The sequence below is a fragment of the Gallus gallus genome, chromosome 5, assembly GCF_016699485.2.
Source record: "Gallus gallus isolate bGalGal1 chromosome 5, bGalGal1.mat.broiler.GRCg7b, whole genome shotgun sequence".
Lineage (NCBI taxonomy): Eukaryota > Metazoa > Chordata > Aves > Galliformes > Phasianidae > Gallus > Gallus gallus.
The window spans coordinates 55,596,713-55,618,017 of record NC_052536.1 but is presented as its reverse complement, the minus strand read 5'-3'; the positions used below and the strand labels follow the sequence as shown (position 1 = coordinate 55,618,017).

Genomic DNA, 21,305 nt, shown 5'->3' with positions numbered 1-21,305 from the left:
CTCCCCCCACAGTCCCGCCCCCGCCGACTCTCAGCGCGGCCCCTTTAAGAGCGACTCCGGCCCCTTTACTCTATGTTTACATAACAGAGCCGGACCGTACCACTCGCGGCCGGAGGAGAGGGGGGGCGCGGCGCGGCGAGGCGAGGCGAGGCGAAGGGGCGGTGCTGGCGGGGGGCGCCCCCTCCGCAGGCGGTGAACGAGAGCGGGGCGCGAGGGCGCCGCTTGGCTCCTCCCCACCTCCCCCCCCGCCGTCAGAACTTGGTACGCCCCTCAGAGTGTAGTGTCCGCGGTCGGGCAGCCGCCGGCTCAGTGCGGGGCGCAGCGCGGAGCCCGCTTGGAAGCTGCATCCCGCGCTGGGTGACCTCGGCGGCGGCCGCCCCGATGTTTTCTCCCAGCCAGGAGGAGCACTGCGCCCCGAACAAGGAGCCCGTCAAGTACGGGGAGCTGGTGGTGCTGGGGTGAGCGCTGCGGTCGGGCCGTCCTGACGCGAGGGGGGGCGGGGGGGGGGGGGAAGGAAGGAGGGAGGAGGGGAGCGGGGAGGGGGAAGGGGCTCCAATGGAAGTAACTCCATTAGGGCGAAGCGTCCGCGTCCGACTGAAGCTCATAAAGAGCCGCGCGTGCTGCTTCCCCCGTGAAAATGGAGGGCAAGCCGGGCTGCGCGGCCCCGCCGCTCACAGTGGTGCGGTGTGACGCCGTGCCACGGCGGGTCTTTAATTACATCGGGGCGCGGGAGCCGCTGTTGTGCCGCGGAGGCTTTTTGTGCGCAGCTGGAAGCGTTTTCCTCCCCGTCGCTTCGCTATTTTTAGCTGCGCCTGAAAGTACAGAAGTAATGGGATGTTTTGGGCTCCGAGCTGAACGCGTGTTTCTCCTTTGGCGTGGAAGCGCATCGATCTCCGCTTATCGCTTCTGCCCGAGGTCCCGCTCCTCGCTGCCGCGCGTTGAAGCGCCGATAATGTTAAATAAACTTCGTACCGGCGCGGTGTGGGGTTGGGTTTGAGAGTCGGCTGCTGCCGCGAGCGCGCATCCCGTCCTTGTAGTGCGGGCGGGAAGGAGCGGGCTGAGCTCTGCTCCGGGCCTCTGTGGGCAGCGCTGGTGCGGAGCGCCGCGGTTCCCCTCCGGCAGACGCGCTGTGGTGGCGGACGGGGGCAGCGCCGTGTGTTCGCTAACGACATTTTCAGTCTTCGGTCAGTGTGTAAAGGGGCTGTTTAATCGGAGCCGATTGCCGCCTTTCCTAGGAGGTGTTTTAACCCGTAGTGCTGTGATTGACCGTACAATCCTAGAACGGCCTGGGTTGAGAAGGATCACAATGCTCATCCAGTTCCGACCCCCTGCTGTGTGCGGGGTCGCCGACCAGCAGACCGGGCTGCCCAGAGCCGCATCCAGCCTGGGTGATACAAACTTCACTCTGTTCTCTTTGGTGACTCAACCTTCGCGACTGGAAATCCTCAGAGCAGAGCGAGCATCTGCTGGGCAGCGTTAAAAACACACGTATTAATACCTGCCTTGTGTTAAAAGCACGCGGTGCGGAGTCCGGTGCAATTAAGACGGCGTAAATCTGCTCTGTTTGGAGTGCAGTGGGGATCTGTACAATGCGGAAGCCTGGCACTGCAGCTCTTGTCATTGCTGCTTGATTTAAACGGTTAGAATGACCTCACAGCTAATTTTAAGAAGTTGTTTTGAGATACCACATGGCTCTAAAAAAGAAGGGGGGGGAGAAGATGACATAGAAGGCATGCATCAGCATCATAACCCGTCCTGAGCTGTAAGGCTTGTGAATTAGATGGGGAGGATGATGGTGAACAAAGGAGCTGGCCTACCTGGTGAGCTGCTGAGAGCTCTCTTTCTTGATATGATAAAACTTTCCTTTGGTCTTTTGGACAGGGAGGTGATTGTCTCTGCTCTGCCCTCGTGAGGCCCCATCTGAAGTGCTGTGTCCAGGTCTGGGGCCCCCAGTGTGAGAAGGACAGGGAACTGTTGGAGAGGGTCCAGAGGAGGGACACAAAGATGATCAGAGGGCTGCAGCACCTCCCCTACGAAGACAGGCTGAGGGAGCTGGGCTTGTTCAGCCTGGAGAAGAGAAGGCTGCAGGGTGACCTCATTGCAGCCTTTCAGTACCTAAAGGGAGCCTACAAACAGGAGGGGAATCAACTCTTTGAAAGGGTTGATAACAGCAGGACAAGGGGAAATGGTTTTAAGTTGAAGGAGGGAAGATTTAGGTTGGATGTCAGGAGGAAGCTCTTTACTTTGAGAGTGGTGAGGTGCTGGAACAGCTGCCCAGAGAGGCTGTGGATGCCCCGTCCATCCCTGGAGGTGTTCAAGGCCAGGTTGGATGGGGCCCTGGGCAGCCTTCTCTGACATTGAATGTGGAGGTTGGTGGCCCTGCCTGCAGTAGGGATTTGAAGCTTCATGATCCTTGAGGTCCCTTCCAACCCAAGCCATTCTGTGATGATTCTGTGATTATTTTGCTCCTGCTCTGCCTTAGCGGTATTGCAGTGGGGTTCTTCTGTGTCTGGTGTTAACATCAAGGTGAATGTGTTCCTTTGGCAGGAGGTGGTTCTCCCACCAGAACGTGTTGCTGTGTTGTGCAGGGAGTGTGGCTGCTCGTCTGCAAGTGGTGTGGCAGTTCTTGTTTGGTTAAGGGTTTCTTGAGATTTACATAATCTGCGTTGTAGTGAGCAAAAGCAGTTTATATAAATCAAGCCAGACAGGTCAAGATGGCTGGTAAAGAAGAGATCATCTGGTTGTGTACATCTGCTCCTAACATCATCTGTTCACAGAGGGCTGTGGATTTTTTGAACTGGAAGCATCCATAGTCTTTTTTTTTTTTCTTAAAGCCTTTATTTGAAGTCCCTTCAGAGCAATATTCCATTAAATGCTTTGTGGAACATGGGGCTGGAGGGAGTTGTGAAGGAGAAGCTGAATGTAGTAGCAAGCACCTCAGTAGGGCATTGGGGTACTTAATGAACTGGTTGGCTGGTCTGGTAGCTGCTCTCGTACAGAGCTGTATGGGGTCAGAGCTGTGCTGGAGAAAACCAAACCATCCCCTTGGGGAGAGTGTATCTCTGCAGACTTTTCTACTATTTAGTGGTGTCAGTGAGCTGTTAACTTTTCAGATGATAATATCATAGAATCACAGAATGATATGGAAGAATGGAAGGGACCTTTAAGATCATCCAGTTCCAGCCCCCTGCTATAGGCAGGGACACCTCCATCTAGAACAGGTTGCTCACAGCCCCATCCAGCCTGGCCTTGAAAAGGTGGTGTAAGTTGACACAGGAATACCAGGGAAGTTGGAAGGGTCTCCTAAAGGTCATTGGGTCCAACTCCCTGGCAGCACCCCCTTGCTGCCAGGTTAATGTGGCCCATTGGACACCCTTCTGAACAGACATGCTGTAGTCCTGCTTAAAGCCACTTTCTGAAAATAAACAAAGTTCTCTAAGTATTTGCTATGTTTAAGCACGTTTCCAGTTGTTAAATCATCTGTTTGGCTTTTCTTAGAACTCTTTTGTTCATCTCCTTGAACTGCACAGCAAGGGGGGCTGGTGCAATGTGCCAGCAGTGCTGCTGAAGGCAGAAGCAGTGTAGCATCTGTGCTTGTCCTTGGCATCTGTTTGCTTCTGCTTATGGGCTGAAGGCAGGGAGGGTCATCCTGGCTATGGCATTCTGCTGGGGAATTACCTTATGCTTATATGGATTTGCTGTTTGATACAAACCTAAGGCTTGTAGTGATTCTGTAACTTTATGTGCTGTACGATGTAGATGTATTATTGGAACTGCTTAGATAACTCTGGTTCTGCTCTGGGACCTGATTTTAAAATGTGCATTAGGCTTCATTTATGTTCTTGAGGTTTTTTTTGTTTTCTTAATGAAAGCTTATGTATGGTTGCGTAGAGCAAAGATTCTGCTTCATTTACAGTAAGAAAACATATCTGAGTTGGTTCTCTGTGACTGTCATATTCCTTGGAGTACTTCTGAGTTCCTCAGCATGCAGATTTGTATTCAGCTGTAGGCTTTATTCACAGCATTGTGATACTGATATCAGACTGGAGAGCAGAGATCTCAAACTTGGGAAGCAAAAACCTATGTAAAACAAAGCCATTCAGAGCGTCAGACATCTGTGTGTTGGATGTTTGTTAAGGAGAAATAAAATTAGGTGCTTCTGGGAAGTGGTACTTTTCCCTCTGTCATGTGCAAGGCAGTAGGTCACACATGTAGAAGCAGAAGACAGTAGAATCACAGAATGGCCTGGGTTGCAAAGGAGCACAATGCTCATCCAGTTCCAACCCCCTGCTATGTGCAGGGTCGCCAACCAGCAGCCCAGGCTGCCCAGAGCCACATCCAGCCTGGCCTTGAATGCCTGCAGGGATGGGGCATCCACAGCCTCCTTGGGCAACCTGTTCAGTGCGTCACCACCCTCTGACTGCTCCTTCCCTACCAGGGGAGAATCAGGGGTTCTTAGCTTCCCATGTTCAGTTGGAATTTATAAATGAGTAGATAATGTGGAAGTCCGCTTACCTCCAATAACAAGAAAAAAAAGCCTATAAAACTAGAAATGACTTTCTAGGCTACTAAGATGAGCTTTTTGCTGCTGAAAGCAGGATCTTGTTCAAGCTCCTTCATGCCCTGTTGTAACAGCAGGCTGTTTCTCAACTGTGATTGCAAGGTTGCTAGAGAACAGATTTTTCCTAAGAGGTTAGTATAAAATAGCCAGAAGTTCTCACTTACTATGGAGTTAATATTGCCCTTTAACTTGCTTAATCATTATTTCTCAGCAGTTACAGCGCATATCAACTTGATGCTTTGGGAAGATGCAACCTTCTTCTTGTGTACTCCAGGCTAATGAGAAGCTGGGTGAGCATGAGCCAGCAGCTTGTGTAGCTGCAGTCTTGCTTTGTGTCTAATAGCAGTGTTTCTGATGTCACGTAGGGTTGTTGGGTTATTGTGCCATGTCCTGCTTGTGGCTCATTTGTCCTCTGGTCAGCCAGGCAAGTGGAATTGAGGAGGATTTGGCTCAACCTCCCAGCTTCATGCACAAACTTGCTTTCAGGTTTCCAGGTGTACTGGGTGTTGCCTGGGTAGCTAAATCTCATTTGTGTTGAGGATGCTTTGTATTTTATCAGCAAATACACTTGCTGTTGATTTTCCACTCTGCTCCAAGGTCAGCAGTGAAAAGCTTACATCGTGCTTGTCCCAGACCTAAACCTTGAGGGACAGGAATGGGAATGCCAGCATAGACAGCATCCTTTTTACTTCTATTGCCTAAGTATGCTATCATTGTGTTGAAGGGGCTCCTCTTCTAGATGGGTTGTTTCCCCTTTTGACAAGATGCTGCTCAGATTTGTCTCCCTTACCTTTAAGTAGAAGCTAGGATGTTCCACCAGCTCCGTCTCTGTCCCCTCTACTACTCCCAGGCTATTATATCTGCTGAAACTCCTTGTATTCTCTTAGCCAGAAATACTCTGGCCACCCTGATTTAGATGAGAGGTTATTTCCGTGCCTACATAAATGTCTGTCACTTGTACCAGGGCTCACTTTGTGTATTTGCTATATAACAGGTCTTTGCCTCAGTGAGGTGTGAAACTCTTTTCTTCAGTTGGTAGCTACTTGTCAGCTCTTGCTGGGTAGTGACAATTCTCATTTTATTAGCACGTGATATAAAATATGGGCTTTGGACAGCTACTGGTGTAGCTTTCTGCAGGTTATTACTGAGTCTGCATGCTCTACAGATACTTTGAAGGGACCAATTTGTAAGTAACGCTTGGGATTAGATTCTTTTAATCCTATTTCTTAGTGGCTTAGAACAGGTCTTGGTCCTTGCACTAAGCAAGCAGCACAGCTGAGAGCAGAAGGGGCTCCCAGGGCTGCAGATGAGCTTGTTGGGTGAGGGGAGTATGGCTGCAGCACCCCATCACACTCTATTGATTGTGCCCCTTCTGTAGCATCACCTCAGCATTCAGCCTTGTAATGTGACAGCAAGTGCTATCTCACAGGGTCTTTGTGTCCTGTTGATGGCTGTACAACAATGCACACCACAGTAGTAGTAGAAACATTCCAAGTCTTTGGATGCTTCTTACTGAAGGGCTGTGTGGCAGAAGAATGTGAGGTTTTAATACAGCTGTGTTCTGAATGCTGTGTGAGCAAAGTGATGGTGGACTTGCATTGCTGCGATTAATATAACTTCTGTTCCTAAATAGAAGGGCCTTCTGAGCAGCGTGTGCAAATACCAGCAGTTCTGCACTTAAGCTTTGTTCAGTTCCTCCAGGGCCAGACTGTGAAGTCCTGCGAGATCAGCCTGCTGCTGCTTAATAGTGGCAGTTATTGGGTCAGGGTGAAGAGAGAACAGTTGAGCTAACAGCTTTCGTCTGTTTCACAACAGACAGGCTGCATAGGTGAAATAGATTATAACCAACAGTTGTGAAAGCGGGTGCAGGCAACATCTACAGTGCTGAGCAGTTGGAGTCATTAAAAACAGTTTTGAGCTGAGCTTGATTAGGCCTGATATCAAAGTACTGATTGCTGAGGACTTGGTAGGCACCCTTCTGTCAGCAGCAGTTTGTGCCTCTGATGGGCAGGGAAACTGAGTGAGCCCCGTCTTGTGCTTCTGGAGGTGATTTACTTCAGCTGGGAGATATTTTTTTCCCTTCCATTTAACAATATCATCTTTACTGTAGGACTTAAGTACACTGTATATCCTGACCTAATACTCATCTGTCACGTTTTATTGCTTGCATTAACTATAATATAGCTGCGTTACCGACTGTAGCAGTTAATTGTGTTAAGCAGAGACAAAAGCAGCCAGCCACATAGTGAGACAAAAACTTGCTTCAAATGTCAGTTTATTGTGCTGCCTCCACAAATGAATGGGGACAGGCAAGGAAACAAAGACAGCTGATGGTGTGTTTAAAGAAGGAGAAGGTCAAGAAGTATTACACTTCTGTCTCTGAGTGCTGTAATGTTAACTAACCCCTGTTGCACAACGCTCCCTTATACTGAAGGAAATGAGGACAAAGGAGAAACTCCGGCATCATCTTTTTCTTATTGATTAAATGATGCTTTTTTAGAAAGCAGTGTTTACACTCAGCTGTACTGATGTGGTTAGTAGGCCTTCAGGTTACTCTTCACCTTGAAATCTGTATGCTGTTTTCATTTTAGGATGCAGTAAGTTGATAAATGGTCATGAAAGAACTTAACTAAAGCCATCCGGTTTGGAGAATAATGCCTAAACAAACAGGTAAGCTTCAGACATATGGGGTGCATCCTCTTAGGGCACATAAATGTCAGGGACAAAGTGGGACTGACTGTGAAGACAATTAGTCACTGTATGAAAGCAAACCGAACAAACTGAAGCATTTAAAGCTGCAATCTCCTCTTGCTTGTTGCAAATAAACTGGAGACCAAATGTGCAAACTCTCCAGCACGTGCCTTTAGGAAGAGTGAAAGAGCTGTTTAGTCTAGACACAGAAGTTAATGGGCTGAAACTTTGGTATAAGCACAGCTGTATTTCTTCACATGAAGCAGTGTGATTTTACTTTGTTGGTGTCTGATTTAGTAATGGTGTAGTGGTAGTCTTTGAAACAGGAGTAATGTGCACGTGTGCTTCTTCATAGGAAAGGCTGAACTGTTGAAAGATATTAAAGCTGTAGTTTGTGCTTCCCTGTACATCCTGTGGCAGGATGCTGTCCATCTCCATGGATCACCATGGTTTTTTTATGGAACGCTGACCTAATAAATCAAAATGTTGCTGTACTTCCAACTTGACTTCCTTCTAGTCTGCATTGGACCCCTGAGGGCAAGCAGCTGTGAAACTCAGCCTTTGGGCTCAAAAGTGAGTTTGGCACCGAAGAGGAATCTTTTAGTCTGGATGTGTTTCATTATCTCATAGTAATTGTTCTTACCTCCATACTAACGAATGTGTAAGTTGTTTGAATTACTTTTTCTATCTTAATGTTTGCTAGAACAATTTCCCAGTGCATCAGAGTTCTGAATCCATGGGTTGAGTGCATGACCTCTTGTTACAGGCTGTGGCCTTCTGTGTGTCTGTGTCCTGACCAGTAGAGCAGTTATGATCAAAGCCTCTGTCCACATAGAATCACAGAATGGCTAGAGTTGAAAGGGACCATAAAGCCCTGCTGTGGGCTGGGTGTCCCTCACCCCCAAGATCAGGCTGCCCAGGACCCCATCTATGGCCTTGGGCACCTCCAGGGATGGGACACCCGTGGCTCTTTGGGCAGTCTGTGCCAGGGCCTCACTACCCTCTGGGTTTTCCTCCTAATACCAAACTTAAATCTTCCCTCTCTTAGTTTAAGGCCATTCTCCCTCATTCTATCACTGTCAGCCCGTGTAAAAAGTCAATCTCCTTTCTGTTTGTAATCTCCCTTGAAGCACTGGAAGGCTACGCTGAGTTCACCCCAGAGCCTTTTCTTCCCACACTGAACAAGTCTGGCTCTCTCAGCCTGTCTTTGTAGGAGAGTTGCTCCAGCTCTCTAAGCTGAGTATCTTCACTGCCTCTTCTAGACCTGCTCCAACAGCTCTGCATCTTTCTTATGCTGAGGGCCCAAACCTGAACTCAGTATTCCAGATGAGGGCTCATGAGGGCAGAGCAGAGGGAGTCAATCCCTTCCCTGCCCTGCTGATAACCCACTGTTGATGCAGCCCAGAGCACAGTTGGCCTTCTGGGCTGCAAGTGCACACCGCTGGCTCATGTCCAGCTTCTCATCCACCAGGACCCCCAGGTCCTTCTCTGCAGGGCTGCTTTCAAGGAGTCCTCCCAGTCTGTGTACATTTGGGACTTAAGTGCTGACTCAAGTGCAACACTTCACACTCATACGTAAGTGTTCCCTAATCTGATTCTGACAGAAGGTTTCATTAAGTGGACTGTCAATACCTCAGAAGTTTTTTGCCAAAACATACCAGCGAATTAAGCAAATTGATCTTAGGGCAGATCAAGAGGATGCAAACTTAGTTTGACATGAGCAGCTGAGTAACTCCATCCATCAGAGCTGAATCTGAGAAGGAAGTTTGGCAATAGCCGAACAGATCGGTTTTGCATGGCTTTCTTTTACTCCTTTATTTGTCTTTAGCTTATCTTCATGGGACCCAGGGAAAGTCTGAAAGATGAGAGGCCCCTTCAGATGGCCCAGCTGCCCATGGGACATGCTGGCATTCCCAGCAGTTCCAGGAACGTGCTTCTGTGGTCAGCATCTGTGCAAGCTGCAATGCTTCGATCTTAGGAACTGTGGTGAGATTTCTCTTAAGACATCTTGATCAGGCTGCTGGGGTGCAGAACACAAGCTGCTCACTTGTTTTTAGGGATGTACCCTTGTTTTTGTAACGTTTCCAGAAGGTCTTCTTAAATAACCGTGTCTGGAAGTGAACCCCTGCACCCATTTAAATACTAACAGTGCTTTCTGCAGAGCACTTGTAAATGTGTTCCTTGTTTTCTCTCCAGGAGGTAAATAAGCCTTTTTTTTTTTTCCCCCAGTGCTTTCACAATCTCTTTGCTGTCAGAGCAGAAGAGCTTTAATGTTTGACTTCTGTTTCGTGCCTTACTTTCAGCATTGGAGTACAAAATACTGTTACATTGCTGGCTCAGCCCTGCTTTATCTCTTTGGTTGCACAATCACATTTCCAGCTGTAATGCTTGCAGTAAAACTAGATATATAGCACTCGAGTTGTGAGTTTCCAGTATGCAGAGGCTGGTGTAATACAGCAAATACCTTTCCATTTAAGGATTCAGGAAGACTACGAAATAGAAAGTACAGTACCTTTTGTAAGCATAGCTGGTGTTCAAGTGATTAGCAGGGTCTAAGTCAAGCTCAAGGTTTATTATATGCAACGTGACTTCAGGAATTGGCCTCTGATCATGTATTGCTACTTTGCACCTTAGACCAGTCTTCTCCAAGAAGTTTATATTAAAGCTTTACCTACTGGAAATCTCTCAGCAGTGTGTAAAATAATACTCTGTTAAAGGGTAAGCAGAGCTTTCTGTGGCCAAAGTGATTTGTTCTTTCTCCTCTGGGCATTCTGTAGCCAGTGCAGGCAGGAAGGAAGGAGCTGGATTTTGGGTTGGCTGGGTTACAGCTGTAGGCTCTATTCAGATCCCAGCCAGGAAAGAATATTGGCTGACTTGTAAGTTTTGGGCAGAGATGGCAATTGAGAAGAAACAGCAGTCTCTGTTTTGTGAACTGATGAAGTTTGCTATGAATGTGTCTGATGGTAAAAAGTGAGATGCTCTGTGCTGTGTGGGGTTGGAGAAATGCATTGAAAATCAGTTTGTCGTGCATCAGTCAAGGGAGCAAAACAGTTGAGTTAAACAAGGAGATCAGTGGTTGGCACACGGGTATGATGCTTTTTAATATCCAGAAAATAAGTGTATTCTTTTGTAAAAAAAGCAATAGCTTGTTCATTAAAAACAGATGTGCTGACTTGGTTGCCTCTGCCACCATTCTGTTGCACGAAGTGGGTGAACTCGATGTCTGTGACTGTAAGCAGCCTCGTTTACTGAAGTAAAGGCCATTTCCTACCAGTATTCCTGACTAGCTCATTAAGCATGGTCTGCTTAGGGACTACTGTAACTGTACTTGTAGCCTCTAGAAATCACAGAATCCTAGAATGGCCTGGGTTGAAAAGGACCACAGTGCTCATCCAGTTCCAACCCCCTGCTATGTGCAGGGTCGCCAACCAGCAGCCCAGGCTGCCCAGAGCCACATCCAGCCTGGCCTTGAATGCCTGCAGGGATGGGGCATCCACAGCCTCCTTGGGCAACCTGTTCAGTGCGTCACCGCCCTCTGGGTGAAAAATGCCTGGGAGTGTTTAGGTGCAATGGGACAGGCTGTTCAAGGGTCTGATGCCTCCTTTAGGCTGTGATGGGCAGTCTTGGGGTAGGGGAGGATCAGGATGCTGACCCAGACAGATGGAGGCAGTGTGTGAAGTGGCTGCTGCTCCCCTGCTGCTGATGCAGTCTCATTGCTGGAGGACACCACATCCTCAATCTGCTGGCACTATTAGCTCTGCGTTGCAGTCGTTTCCCATCTGCCTCTGATGAATACTCAGTGATTTACTGAAAGAGGTAGTGGCAGGTGAGGCTGTAGTCTGTAACTGGAAATGAAGGATGTCATTGAACTGATTTTTATTCCACAGCCTCTCAATGCTGTTTGTGCTCTATTGAGGAGACTCTGTGACATAAATCAGCCCCCCACTGCCCCTGCTTCGTTAGACATCAGGGAATCCACGTGACCGTGATTGCCTCACAGCTGCAGAAGTTGTTCAATTGGAGCTGTCACCTTAGTAGACAAAGAAGGGATCCAACTGCAAGTCATGTTGCCCAGAGGAAATCATGCTTTGCTGGCTCTTCAGCTTATGTAATTCCTTGCCTTTGATTCTTGTCTTTGTCACGACCACGGCTTCACCTGTACTGCTTGTAATAATTGTGCGGTGTCAGCCTTGAGTGAATGGGAACAAACACAGATGTGCTGTCACTGCAGCTAACCAGAGTGAGGAGGTCTGGATGCAGAAGTGCTGTGATCCCTGCAGGCAGTCTTGGCTGTGCCTTAAGGTCAGACCCAGGTGGCTGTGAACAAAATCTGAGTGTAGTAAGTGTGTTCATTGCATTGTAAATGGAAGGGAGCATAATGCCTTTGGGTGGAAATAGCTGGTACTGAATAGGTTACTAGAAAAGCCTTAAATAAGTGTTGTGTGGTGACACTGAAACAGGTTGCCCAAGGAGGCTGTGGATGCCCCATCCCTGCAGGCATTCAAGGCCAGGCTGGATGTGGCTCTGGGCAGCCTGGGCTGCTGGTTGGCGACCCTGCACATAGCAGGGGGTTGGAACTGGATGAGCACTGTGGTCCTTTTCAACCCAGGCCATTCTAGGGTTCTCTGCATATAGAACCAAGTTACTGTGCTGATGCATACTTCTGCTGGGTCAGCTTTTCTTTGCTTTTTCAGTGCAAAAAGATATCCTGGAAGAATCAGTGTGCTGCTTTTCCTAGAAAACCAGTTTTTCAGAGGCATTCTGAACAGTCTGAAGCTTTTTGTCTTAGGAATTCCTAATAACATCCCATGCAGTTCTGCAGCCTCGTGATTCTGCTTGGTGTGTTTGAGCTCAGTTCAAAACCCAGATTGGTATTTTGTGTTACTTAATATAAACCTTTAGTTTTCCCAGAGGGCAGAAGTCACACTTTCCAAGTGGCTGTAAATCAGGCCAAAAATCCAGAAGGAGAAGCTTGTTTGGGGTTTGCCCAGATGTGAATGTTTCTTTAGTAGACTTGAGACTTGTTATGTTACAGTGGGCAGTTCCAAAAGGTGCACTTGATAGTTTTAGGGACCTAAGATGTTAAAACAGGCTGATGCAATGTATTTCTGTACTTTTTTTTCCCCCATCTCCTACCCCTTGAGGTGGTGGAGTGATGGCATCTCTTACAGGAGACTTCTGTGTAATGGAAGCAATTGCCAAAGCTCTTTCCTGTGCTTTTGATAGAGCTGTAGAGGGAAGTAAAATAGTTAACAGGAACTTTGTGAGTATAATGCCAGAGTATTGACAGGATAACAAAGGAATGTGCTCTTTGTTTTCTCTAACATGCATGCAGTCTATTAGGTAGGCAAGGGAGAAAAGGGGTTACATATACATGTTCAGCAGATACCTGAACATTTACAAGTATATGATTATATAGATACTTACATACGTATTTGTGCATCCTCATCTGCTAGCGGAGCAGTGTGATGAGGCATTTGTTAGCATCATGCGCTCCTCTGTTCAGTTGAAAACAGCATCTTATGGCTTTGGTGCCCCGTTGGAACATCGAGTATAAAAACTGGTGAGGGTGAAAGGGAATCTCCTGAGCCAGTCAGCTTAATGGGTTACTTGATTTCTGTATGTCTGAAGTAGCTCTTGTCAGATGTGCTTTGCTGGGGTAGCTACTTCTAACTGCAGTCTCATCATCAGCTTTACTTGTACAGCTGCCTTTCTGTTTGGTGTGCAAATGCTGCTTCTAAGTCCTGTAATACTCTTTGGAATTAAAGTCTGTACTTTGGGAGATGATGCTTGAAAGAGATCCTGTTTTCTTGGTTTGGTTTGATGCATAGTGCTCCCTTGCCTTCAAAATCAAAGGAATCTAGATATTTAGGGACAAACACATGGTGTGGCTTGTTCTGTAAAAGCTGGTGAACCAGAATAGTACTGGTATGCTGACTGGCTGTGGGTATTGGCTAAGAAACAGAGCTGCATTTCCAAAAGTGGGGGGGGAAGACTGAGAGAACAGTATGTGGTTTTATCCTTGGTATCAGTTCTACAGACCATTGTGTCACTTGTGCTCATCGCTTAATGTCTGCTGGAATGTATAAATGCAGGTTTCCCGAAGCTTCAGCTTGTGTGGCATAAGCAGAAATAGGCAGGCTGGATTCACATTGCAAGTGAACTATGGGAAAACTTTGATCCTCCACCAGATTTGACTGCTGGTGAGCTGCTGTGTGGCTTTAGGGTTTCTGTGCTTGTTTGTGTGTACAGTCTTGCTTGTGGCTGACTGTGCGTGTGCCTCTGTGCATCACTGAGAGTGGAGTGCCTTCCCATCTGGGTGCTGATTCTGCAGAGCTCTTGTTCAGGCAGTCGCTGAGCTTCTAGAAAGGAAAAACTTCAGGCATACATCATTCATTTCTGTGACTTCAGGTCATATTTTGTCCAAGGAGGCTGTGGATGCCCCATCCCTGAAGGCATTCAAGGCCAGGCTGGATGTGGCTCTGGGCAGCCTGGGCTGGTGGTTGGTGACCCTTGAAATCAGAAATTGTATAGATCCCAGACTAGTTCTCTGTATGACTGCACTGATAATTTCTGATATCTTAAGACTTTGGGGGGGGGGAATAATCCCAACTTCAGCTGTGCAGCAATGCTTGCATACCTCCACTGACCCAGTTGGTTTCAGATAATTCCTCATAACCAGATTTAAAGAACTAAGTTCTCCTGTAGGGTGCTTTTGTTGTTTGTTTTTCTTAATAGGGTACATATACACACTTTTAGCAAAGAATGGGCTTTGCTTGCTTCCTTTCTGGCTCTTCTGGGTGTAACACTGCTCTGCTTCCTGATGTTCTCTGAACTTGAGTGCTTCACTTTCTATTGAGTACCGTGCCTCTGAGATCGCCTATGTTCACAAAATGGACGTAAGTTTTCTTTCTTAATGTTATTGGAAGGAACCTAAAAAGATTCTTGTCGTGCTTGAGTGTTTGAAAATGCTGTAAGTAACAGACCCTGGAACTCCTTGTCTGTGCAATCACAAAGATATTCCAGCTGCTCATATTTGGAGGAGAGCTGAAATAAGGCAGCTACCACTTCAGCTTATAAAAATGTGAGCAGTCAAATAGTCCTTGATAGTGTGTTAAAGAAAGCACTTGGCAGCTGAGAAAATGATTTGAGTTGTGCGTTTGTTTTAATAGCCCAGATGATCCTTTGAATCCAGTGCATTTTTTCCATAATGCTTAATGCAGTGAAGCTTCAGACAGAATCATAGAATCCCCAAGGTTGGAAAAGACCCACAGGATCACCCAGTCCAACCATCCACCCACCACCGATGGTTCTCACTAAACCATGTCCCTCAACACAATGTCCAAATCGTCCTTGAACACCTCCAGGGTTGGTGACTCCACCACCTCCCTGGGCAGCCCATTCCAGTGCCTGACCAGTCTTCCCTATTCATTCCTCAGATGACAATTTGGACAGTTTGCTTTTCCACCTTCAAGTAGGTATGAAGCCCAGATAGGCTGGGGAACATGCTTGGTGTGGCAGGGCAGGTATGTCCCAGGATCTCTTGTCCCCTTTCATTGTATGAGGTCTAATTTGTTTTAGTTCTGAAACTTCCAGCTGTTTTTGATATGCTATTTGAGAGGCCTATAAATTGTTTCCATATTGAAATGTGTGGATGCTAAGTCTGCTGTGTCCTCCAAAGCCAGCTGTGAATCATGCTTTGCTTTGAATGAGACTTTGTGTTCATCTGACTTGTTCTGAACACAGCAAAAGCTACTTGTATTCATTTTAACAAAATGCTGTACTGAATAGTTTCAGTGGTGTTTGGCTAGGTTATAGTTAGTAACTGCTGTTCATCTGGGTGCTTCCGAGTAGGGGAGATTTGGGATTGGAAAGAGGATTCTCCGAACACGGTGCTTTCCCCACCTCTCAAGCTCTTGTAGCCAGTGAAGAAGCATGCTTTGAGATGAACTCAATTAGCTTGTTCCCTGTGTCTTGCTGTGCACTAGCACTGCTGGTTTGATGCTCTGGTGAATGGTTTTAGTTGACAGCTTTGAAGATGGGCTTAAAGCACTGAACAGAATTGCCTCCTTGTTAAACCAGTGCTGGGTGGTAGCAGGAAAAGGCTGGAAATAAGGATTTGTTAAGGAAGTCATTGTGTGAAAAACTGGTTCTCTTACCCTTTGCTTTCCAAAAAGAAAACCTTTTGCATTCGAATGCTCTTGTAGTGTATTACTTCTGTTAGATTTGGGTAACAGTGTCTTAAATATCTGTGTTCTTCTTTAGTGTTTTCTTCCTTAAAGGTAGCTGCTCTTTTTCCCTATTAATCAAGTGATTATGGATGACTTCTGAGAAATGTATGCTGTGGGTGTGACTGCACTCATGCCCATTTCTGGCTGTAGTGTTTAACTAGGATGCCTGTATAGGCTTTCAGCTAATAAGTTGTTTGAAACTGTCAGGCTGCTTTAATTGAAGCTCATCCTGAGGCTCTGGTAGTCCACATCAGCATGCTTGTGAGGCGTGTAAGCATTTAATCAAACTCCTGTGCTGTCTGTGTAGGTGTCTTACAGAAGCTTGTGCAGCAAATATCCTGCATTGCTGCTGCTTGCAATGCAGTATTCCCTGTTGTCAATAATACATGCAGTTGAAGATTTTTCTTTTAATTGTTAAACCAAGGTTATGATGTCAGGGAGTTTTCTACAGGAACTTACGTCTTGCAGAAGCATGACAGAGGTCTTCTGTCTTTGCTTTCAGAAGAAAAACACAGTCTGAGACGGATAGAAAACCACATGCAAGCAAAACTTGGTCAGAGAAATAATAGGTTTCTGTATTAAGATCCCCCTCCTGCAGAAAAAATGCCAGATAGCTTGCACGAGTCTCAAAGCTAGGTTTCTGATGGGATCCAGTCTTCATATGTTACAAGAAGTTGCAATGATGAAGCACCACTCCTGTACTCCTTGCTTGGAGGCACATTGCTTTTACCTCTTTGCTTCTGTATTTACTTGCTCTGTGGAATTCTTTCCCATGGCCGTGTGTGGGAGAGTAACAGAGGGGCTTGGGAATTTGGTAGGAAACTGGATGTGTAAGAGCTGCTTTTAATTTCCTTTATTTGTACTATGTGATTAACATGGTATTTGCAAGCCAGTAGCATCTCTTCCTAGAGGTAGAAATGCATATAGATCAGGTGTGTGTCTTCCTGGATTGCCTGTATTATGTAAGCTCAACCTGCAGGTGGATGTCTAAATATTGTCCTCAATGAAACTAAACAGGTTTTTTAATTATGTTCTAGCTGCTACAATTGCAGAGTCCTCCTGCTGATGGTGGATGGGGAGTATTGGCTGAGCAGCCAGCCTGTGAATTAATGTGAAGCACAGCATGGCAGCTCCTTGCATGGCAGATCAGGAGGAGGCCACAGCAGCCAGGAGTGGGAACCAGGAGAACAACTGAGACAGGGGAGGTTTAGGTTGGATGTGAGGAGGAAGTTTTTCACCCAGAGGGTGGTGATGCACTGAACAGGTTGCCCAAGGAGGCTGTGGATGCCCCATCCCTGCAGGCATTCAAGGCCAGGCTGGATGTGGCTCTGGGCAGCCTGGGCTGCTGGTTGGCGACCCTGCACATAGCAGGGGGTTGGAACTGGATGAGCACTGTGGTCCTTTTCAACCCAGGCCATTCTAGGATTTGATGATAGATCTGCTAAATATAAATATAAACTGGTTCTTTTTCAGAATTCTGAAGAGGAAGCAAGGTCACCCCAGAAAACCCTGCTACTTCACATGTGACTTCATGCAGTGTTTTCAGGAGATAAGGTTCAAGTTAATCTGTGTACCCTGGGAAGGAGGTTCTAGCGTATCTGATGTGTTGCCAGGTGGCTTTGAGAGACTTTTTCCATGGTGTGAATAGCCACACTTCTTATCCTGATCTGTAAGAGAGGCTGACTGTATTTGGCCATACAAACATGATAAGGCTGGCATACAGCTTTTAGTCAAGGTGTCTACTAAGATCTTAATGGTACCAGGAGCAATTAGGAGTTACTTCTGCAGTAGAAGAGTATCTGTAGGGGTCCACATCTATACCAGGCTTTTCAAATAGTCTGTTTGACAAGTGAAACTATCACCTCCAGTCACTAGCAAGTTGTGCCAACTCAGCCTTTACTCTACCCAACAACTGGAGGAGCTGCCAGGTTAGATTGCATTTCCCTGTTTGAAGGCTCTGGGACTGTACAGGTGGCAGTAAACGAGGCAGCACTGTAAAGGAAGATGCTGGGGAAGAGAGGCTCGTGGTGAGCACGCTGGGTATTCTGAAAGCCCTCGAGAAGGGAGTGCATTCTAAGGTGCTTACAGGTGTAAAAATGGCTTCCCAAACTCAAGTTATAGGAACAAATATTTATCTTGGGGGGAAAAGATGCTGATAAAACCCCAGCTAACTATACCAACATACCTTTCTCAGGGATAATCAAGCTCTCAGATGCAAAAACATTGCCTTAATTGGGGAAAGAGATGAGATTGTTTGGGACTTCCAAACTTGCTGGTTTGGATTTTCTTGCTCAACAGGAAGACTGTTTTATTAACCTGTACTGCTGGTGTGGTGATCAGGAAGCACTTCTGCCTGGAGAGATATCTTCACCTGCAGAGTCTGAGGTGAGACTGGGCCTCCCATTCAGGTCAACCCAAGAGCCTGTGGTTGTGGAGCAGTGGCTCCTGTTAAACAAAGGATGGAAGCTCTTTGCTTACCCATGAGTTACTTGCTGCTAAAGGTAGAGTAACAGAAATTCTTCTTACAGCAGTAACTGAAGTAGCCTTAACTTAAAATCCTTTTCTTCAGAAAGAAACAAAAGTCAGATGGGAATCAAATCTTCTAGCATGAGTAGAGGTTAGTGGCAGGAAGTGCAGGAAGCTTGCTTTGATTGGGGTCTCCCTTGCTGAATGCATGGGTGAGAGCTTTAACTCTAGAGATGTTGAAATCATTACTGCTGAAGGTATGCAGGATGCTGTCTGTAAGGTAGTGAGGAGTGGGCTTTCCGGACTGAAGCAGGAATACTGAGAATGCCTTGGAATGGGTCTTCAAGTTGAGGATGGATGGGGTGACTTGCAGAAGTTCTGTCCTTCAGTGACCAGTAGCTGCATGCTTTGCCGAAGGTGCACTCTGCTGTGAGTGTCCCTGCCCATTGCAGGCAGTTGGGCTGGATGACCTTTGGAGTTCCTTTCCAACTCAAATGACTCTATGAAGTAATATAGCATTTCTATGTTCAAAATGAACTGCTTGGTATGATAGAAGAGGGTACTGTTAAGAATATAAAGCACCCTTGGTGGAATTACCTAAAAGGAGTTGTAAGTTCATTTACCTTGCAGTCCATACTGAAGCTGTTGGTGTTTTTGTATAAACTAGCATGTGGATTTCTCCCTTTTAATCTGTTTGAGGGGGGAAAACTGGATGCTTCAGCAGAATAGGGCTTTCCAGCTACTCAGGGCTTTAGCCTGTAGTTGTGAAAACCTGAGGCTGGTATTGCCAAGGCAAATAATATATCTTCAGACTTATAATGTTGTAGATATCATAACGTAGGCTCGCAATGCTGCCAAAGGAATTTTTCTCCCACCCTCTGTGCCATTTTTTCCCTGCTGATATAAATGCTTCTGTGGCCTTGCAGTGAACCAGAGAGCAAGGAATTGATGTGGTTTAAACTAAATTTAAAGCATAAATCTGGTTTTATTTCCAGTGCGTGTGAACTAGGGAGAGGAGCTGCACTGGGGCAGGGACAAAACAGCAAATGAAGGGTGGGACTGCTGCTTTTGGCAGTGGTGTTGGCCCACACTGGTTCAGTGATGGTAAAAAGCACACTGTAAGCCCAGGCTGACTTCTGGTATGTGCTGAGCATATACTACTGGGTCATACCAAATATGGCATCAGAATGCACTTAAAAGGAGAAAAAAAAAATCACTCAAGTCTGACCTCATAATGAAAGCTGTCACTAATGCTTTTGTGGCTTTGTTGTTCAGCGCAGGAAAGTCGTGCTTTCTTCTCATAAATTAGAGCTGTTGTAACATCTGTTGCCTGCTCAAAGCTGAGTCTGTGCATGGGATGGCCTCTGAACATACAGTGTCTGCAGTAGAGCTGTCAGTGGTAGTGAGGAAAATGAAGTCAGGCTGTTCGGTTTTGGCCAGTGGAAGCATTGCTGGTTGGTCTTGCTTTCCAGGCAGCACAGCATCCACGCAAAGCAGAGGCTTCCACGACATACCCCAACCCTGGGAAGAACTTACTGGAGTTTGCATGTCGTTGTGTATGCCGAAGTCCTCAACGGTTTGATGTAAATCTGTTGGAAACTGGCTTTGTTAGTTAGGATGCCCATAAGAAATGCCAGCACCACTCCCTTATTTGCAAGGAATAGCGCTATCAACAGAGATAATTATCCTGGGAGGTTCATAATGCTGATTGTCCCAGTGCTGCTGCTGCCTCTGAGGGGCACTTGGAAAACATACTGGGCTGCATCTGTTGGCTGTGGGGAGAGAGGGCTCCAATCTGATGCTATTTTTCCCCCTGTGAAACGCATGGGAATGAATCACAGAATCCTGGAATGGCCTGGGTTGCAAAGGACCACAATGCTCATCCAGTTCCAACCCCCTGCTATGTGCAGGGTCACCAACCAGCAGCCCAGGCTGCCCAGAGCCACATCCAGCCTGGCCTTGAATGCCTGCAGGGATGGGGCATCCACAGCCTCCTTGGGCAACCTGTTCAGTGCGTCACCACCCTCTGGGTGGAAAAACTTCCTCCTCATATCCAACCTAAACCTCCCCTGTCTAAGTATCCAAGAAGGCTGGAGCTGCAAAATCAAATCACTCATGCTTTGAGGGCTTGTATTCATTACCTGGGGCTCATATGGATATACTTTTCCAGGAATCAGTCTTTTGGGATAAGGATCAGCTGTGTTAACTGAGCTCTACTCTTCTTGCATAGAGTTAATACGTTTCCAACAACAGATAGGATTGGTGTGAACCAAGTGGTTTGTTTCTGTTGTTATTTTGCTGTGTTGGGGAATCTTTGTTAATATTCCAGGGAGACACAGCAATCTTCCCTGTGAAAACAGGAGTAGGAGAACAAGTTGAGCTGTAACCCAGCCCAAAGCTCTGAACTTCTCATGGCTCTCTGGGATTCTTTATCAAAAGCAGTCCTCGCGTCTGGTTTTACATTGAGAGCACTTAAATTTGAGACTATAATCTCAAATATGTTATCTGCTTAGGAATGTTCAGCAGTGCTGTAGTTCAGGTCTCAGGTCCCCAGGTGCTGCCCATGAGGAGCTGAAGCTATTTTCCATTGAACTGCCAGGTGTCTGTTAGCTGCAGTGAGTAGGGCTGCTGCAGGGCTGGGCTCCAGGGCTTTATCAGGCAGGCTGTGTGCCTTTGTCTGCCTCACTTTTCCCACCTTTTGCCAAAAAAAAGATTCAGATCTCCCCAAGCACATTTTCTTGTAATGCAAACTTGGTTGGTTATATATGCAAAATGGTAATTTCCAGAAAAATGATCCTGGGTTACTGCATTGCTTTTCCTAGTTGGCAACTGTAGGATTGCTCTTCGAGCCTTAGCAGTGAGTGGCCATTAATTAGCCTTCTGTAGGGCTACAAACCACTTCAATCTGCAGATGGTGTAGTGGATATAGAGTTGGCCTGCTTTGAAGTGCATCTCTAAACAGATAATGACTTCTAAGTTCTTTGGCCTCGCTTGATTTCTAGGCCTTGGTCACCTTTAAACCTTCTTCCTTCTTTTCAGGTGGTTTTCCTCATTGTTATGTTAGCTTTTAATCACGAAGACTGCTGGAGAGAAATAGGTGATCCAGTGTAGAATAGCCTTCACCAGTAAAGCTACTGGAATGTGTAAGTGCAATTGCAGCTGTAGTTCTTCAGGGGAAGGTGTGAGGATCAGGTGTGAAAGAGGCACCTGCAGTAAAGCCAAGTCTTGGGAGCACAGACCAGGTGAAAGCTATCAGGAATGTGGCAGGTGGAGGTGCTGTGATGAGAAGCATTTACCCTTCCTAAGTCTTTGGGGTGGGAGAAATGTGATTTAATTGCCCATGGGTTGCAAAGAAA

General features: G+C 46.7%; 1 protein-coding gene across 3 annotated transcripts in view; it reads left to right on the top strand.

Moving 5' to 3' along the window:
• Positions 1–308: 308 nt before the first annotated feature.
• PELI2 (pellino E3 ubiquitin protein ligase family member 2) overlaps positions 309–21,305 on the top strand; it is a 68,974-nt gene continuing 47,977 nt past the window's right edge. Inside the window, exons 1-3 of one of the 3 annotated variants that reach the window (XM_040701431.2) lie at positions 309–458; positions 16,957–17,037; positions 17,782–17,868. In XM_040701431.2, the coding sequence (XP_040557365.1) occupies positions 382–458; positions 16,957–17,037; positions 17,782–17,868 (245 nt within the window). In that variant the 5' untranslated portion in view covers positions 309–381. The remainder of the gene's footprint in view (positions 459–16,956; positions 17,038–17,781; positions 17,869–21,305) is intronic. The other 2 variants (XM_025151069.3, XM_001234987.7) reach the window with 2 other exon arrangements.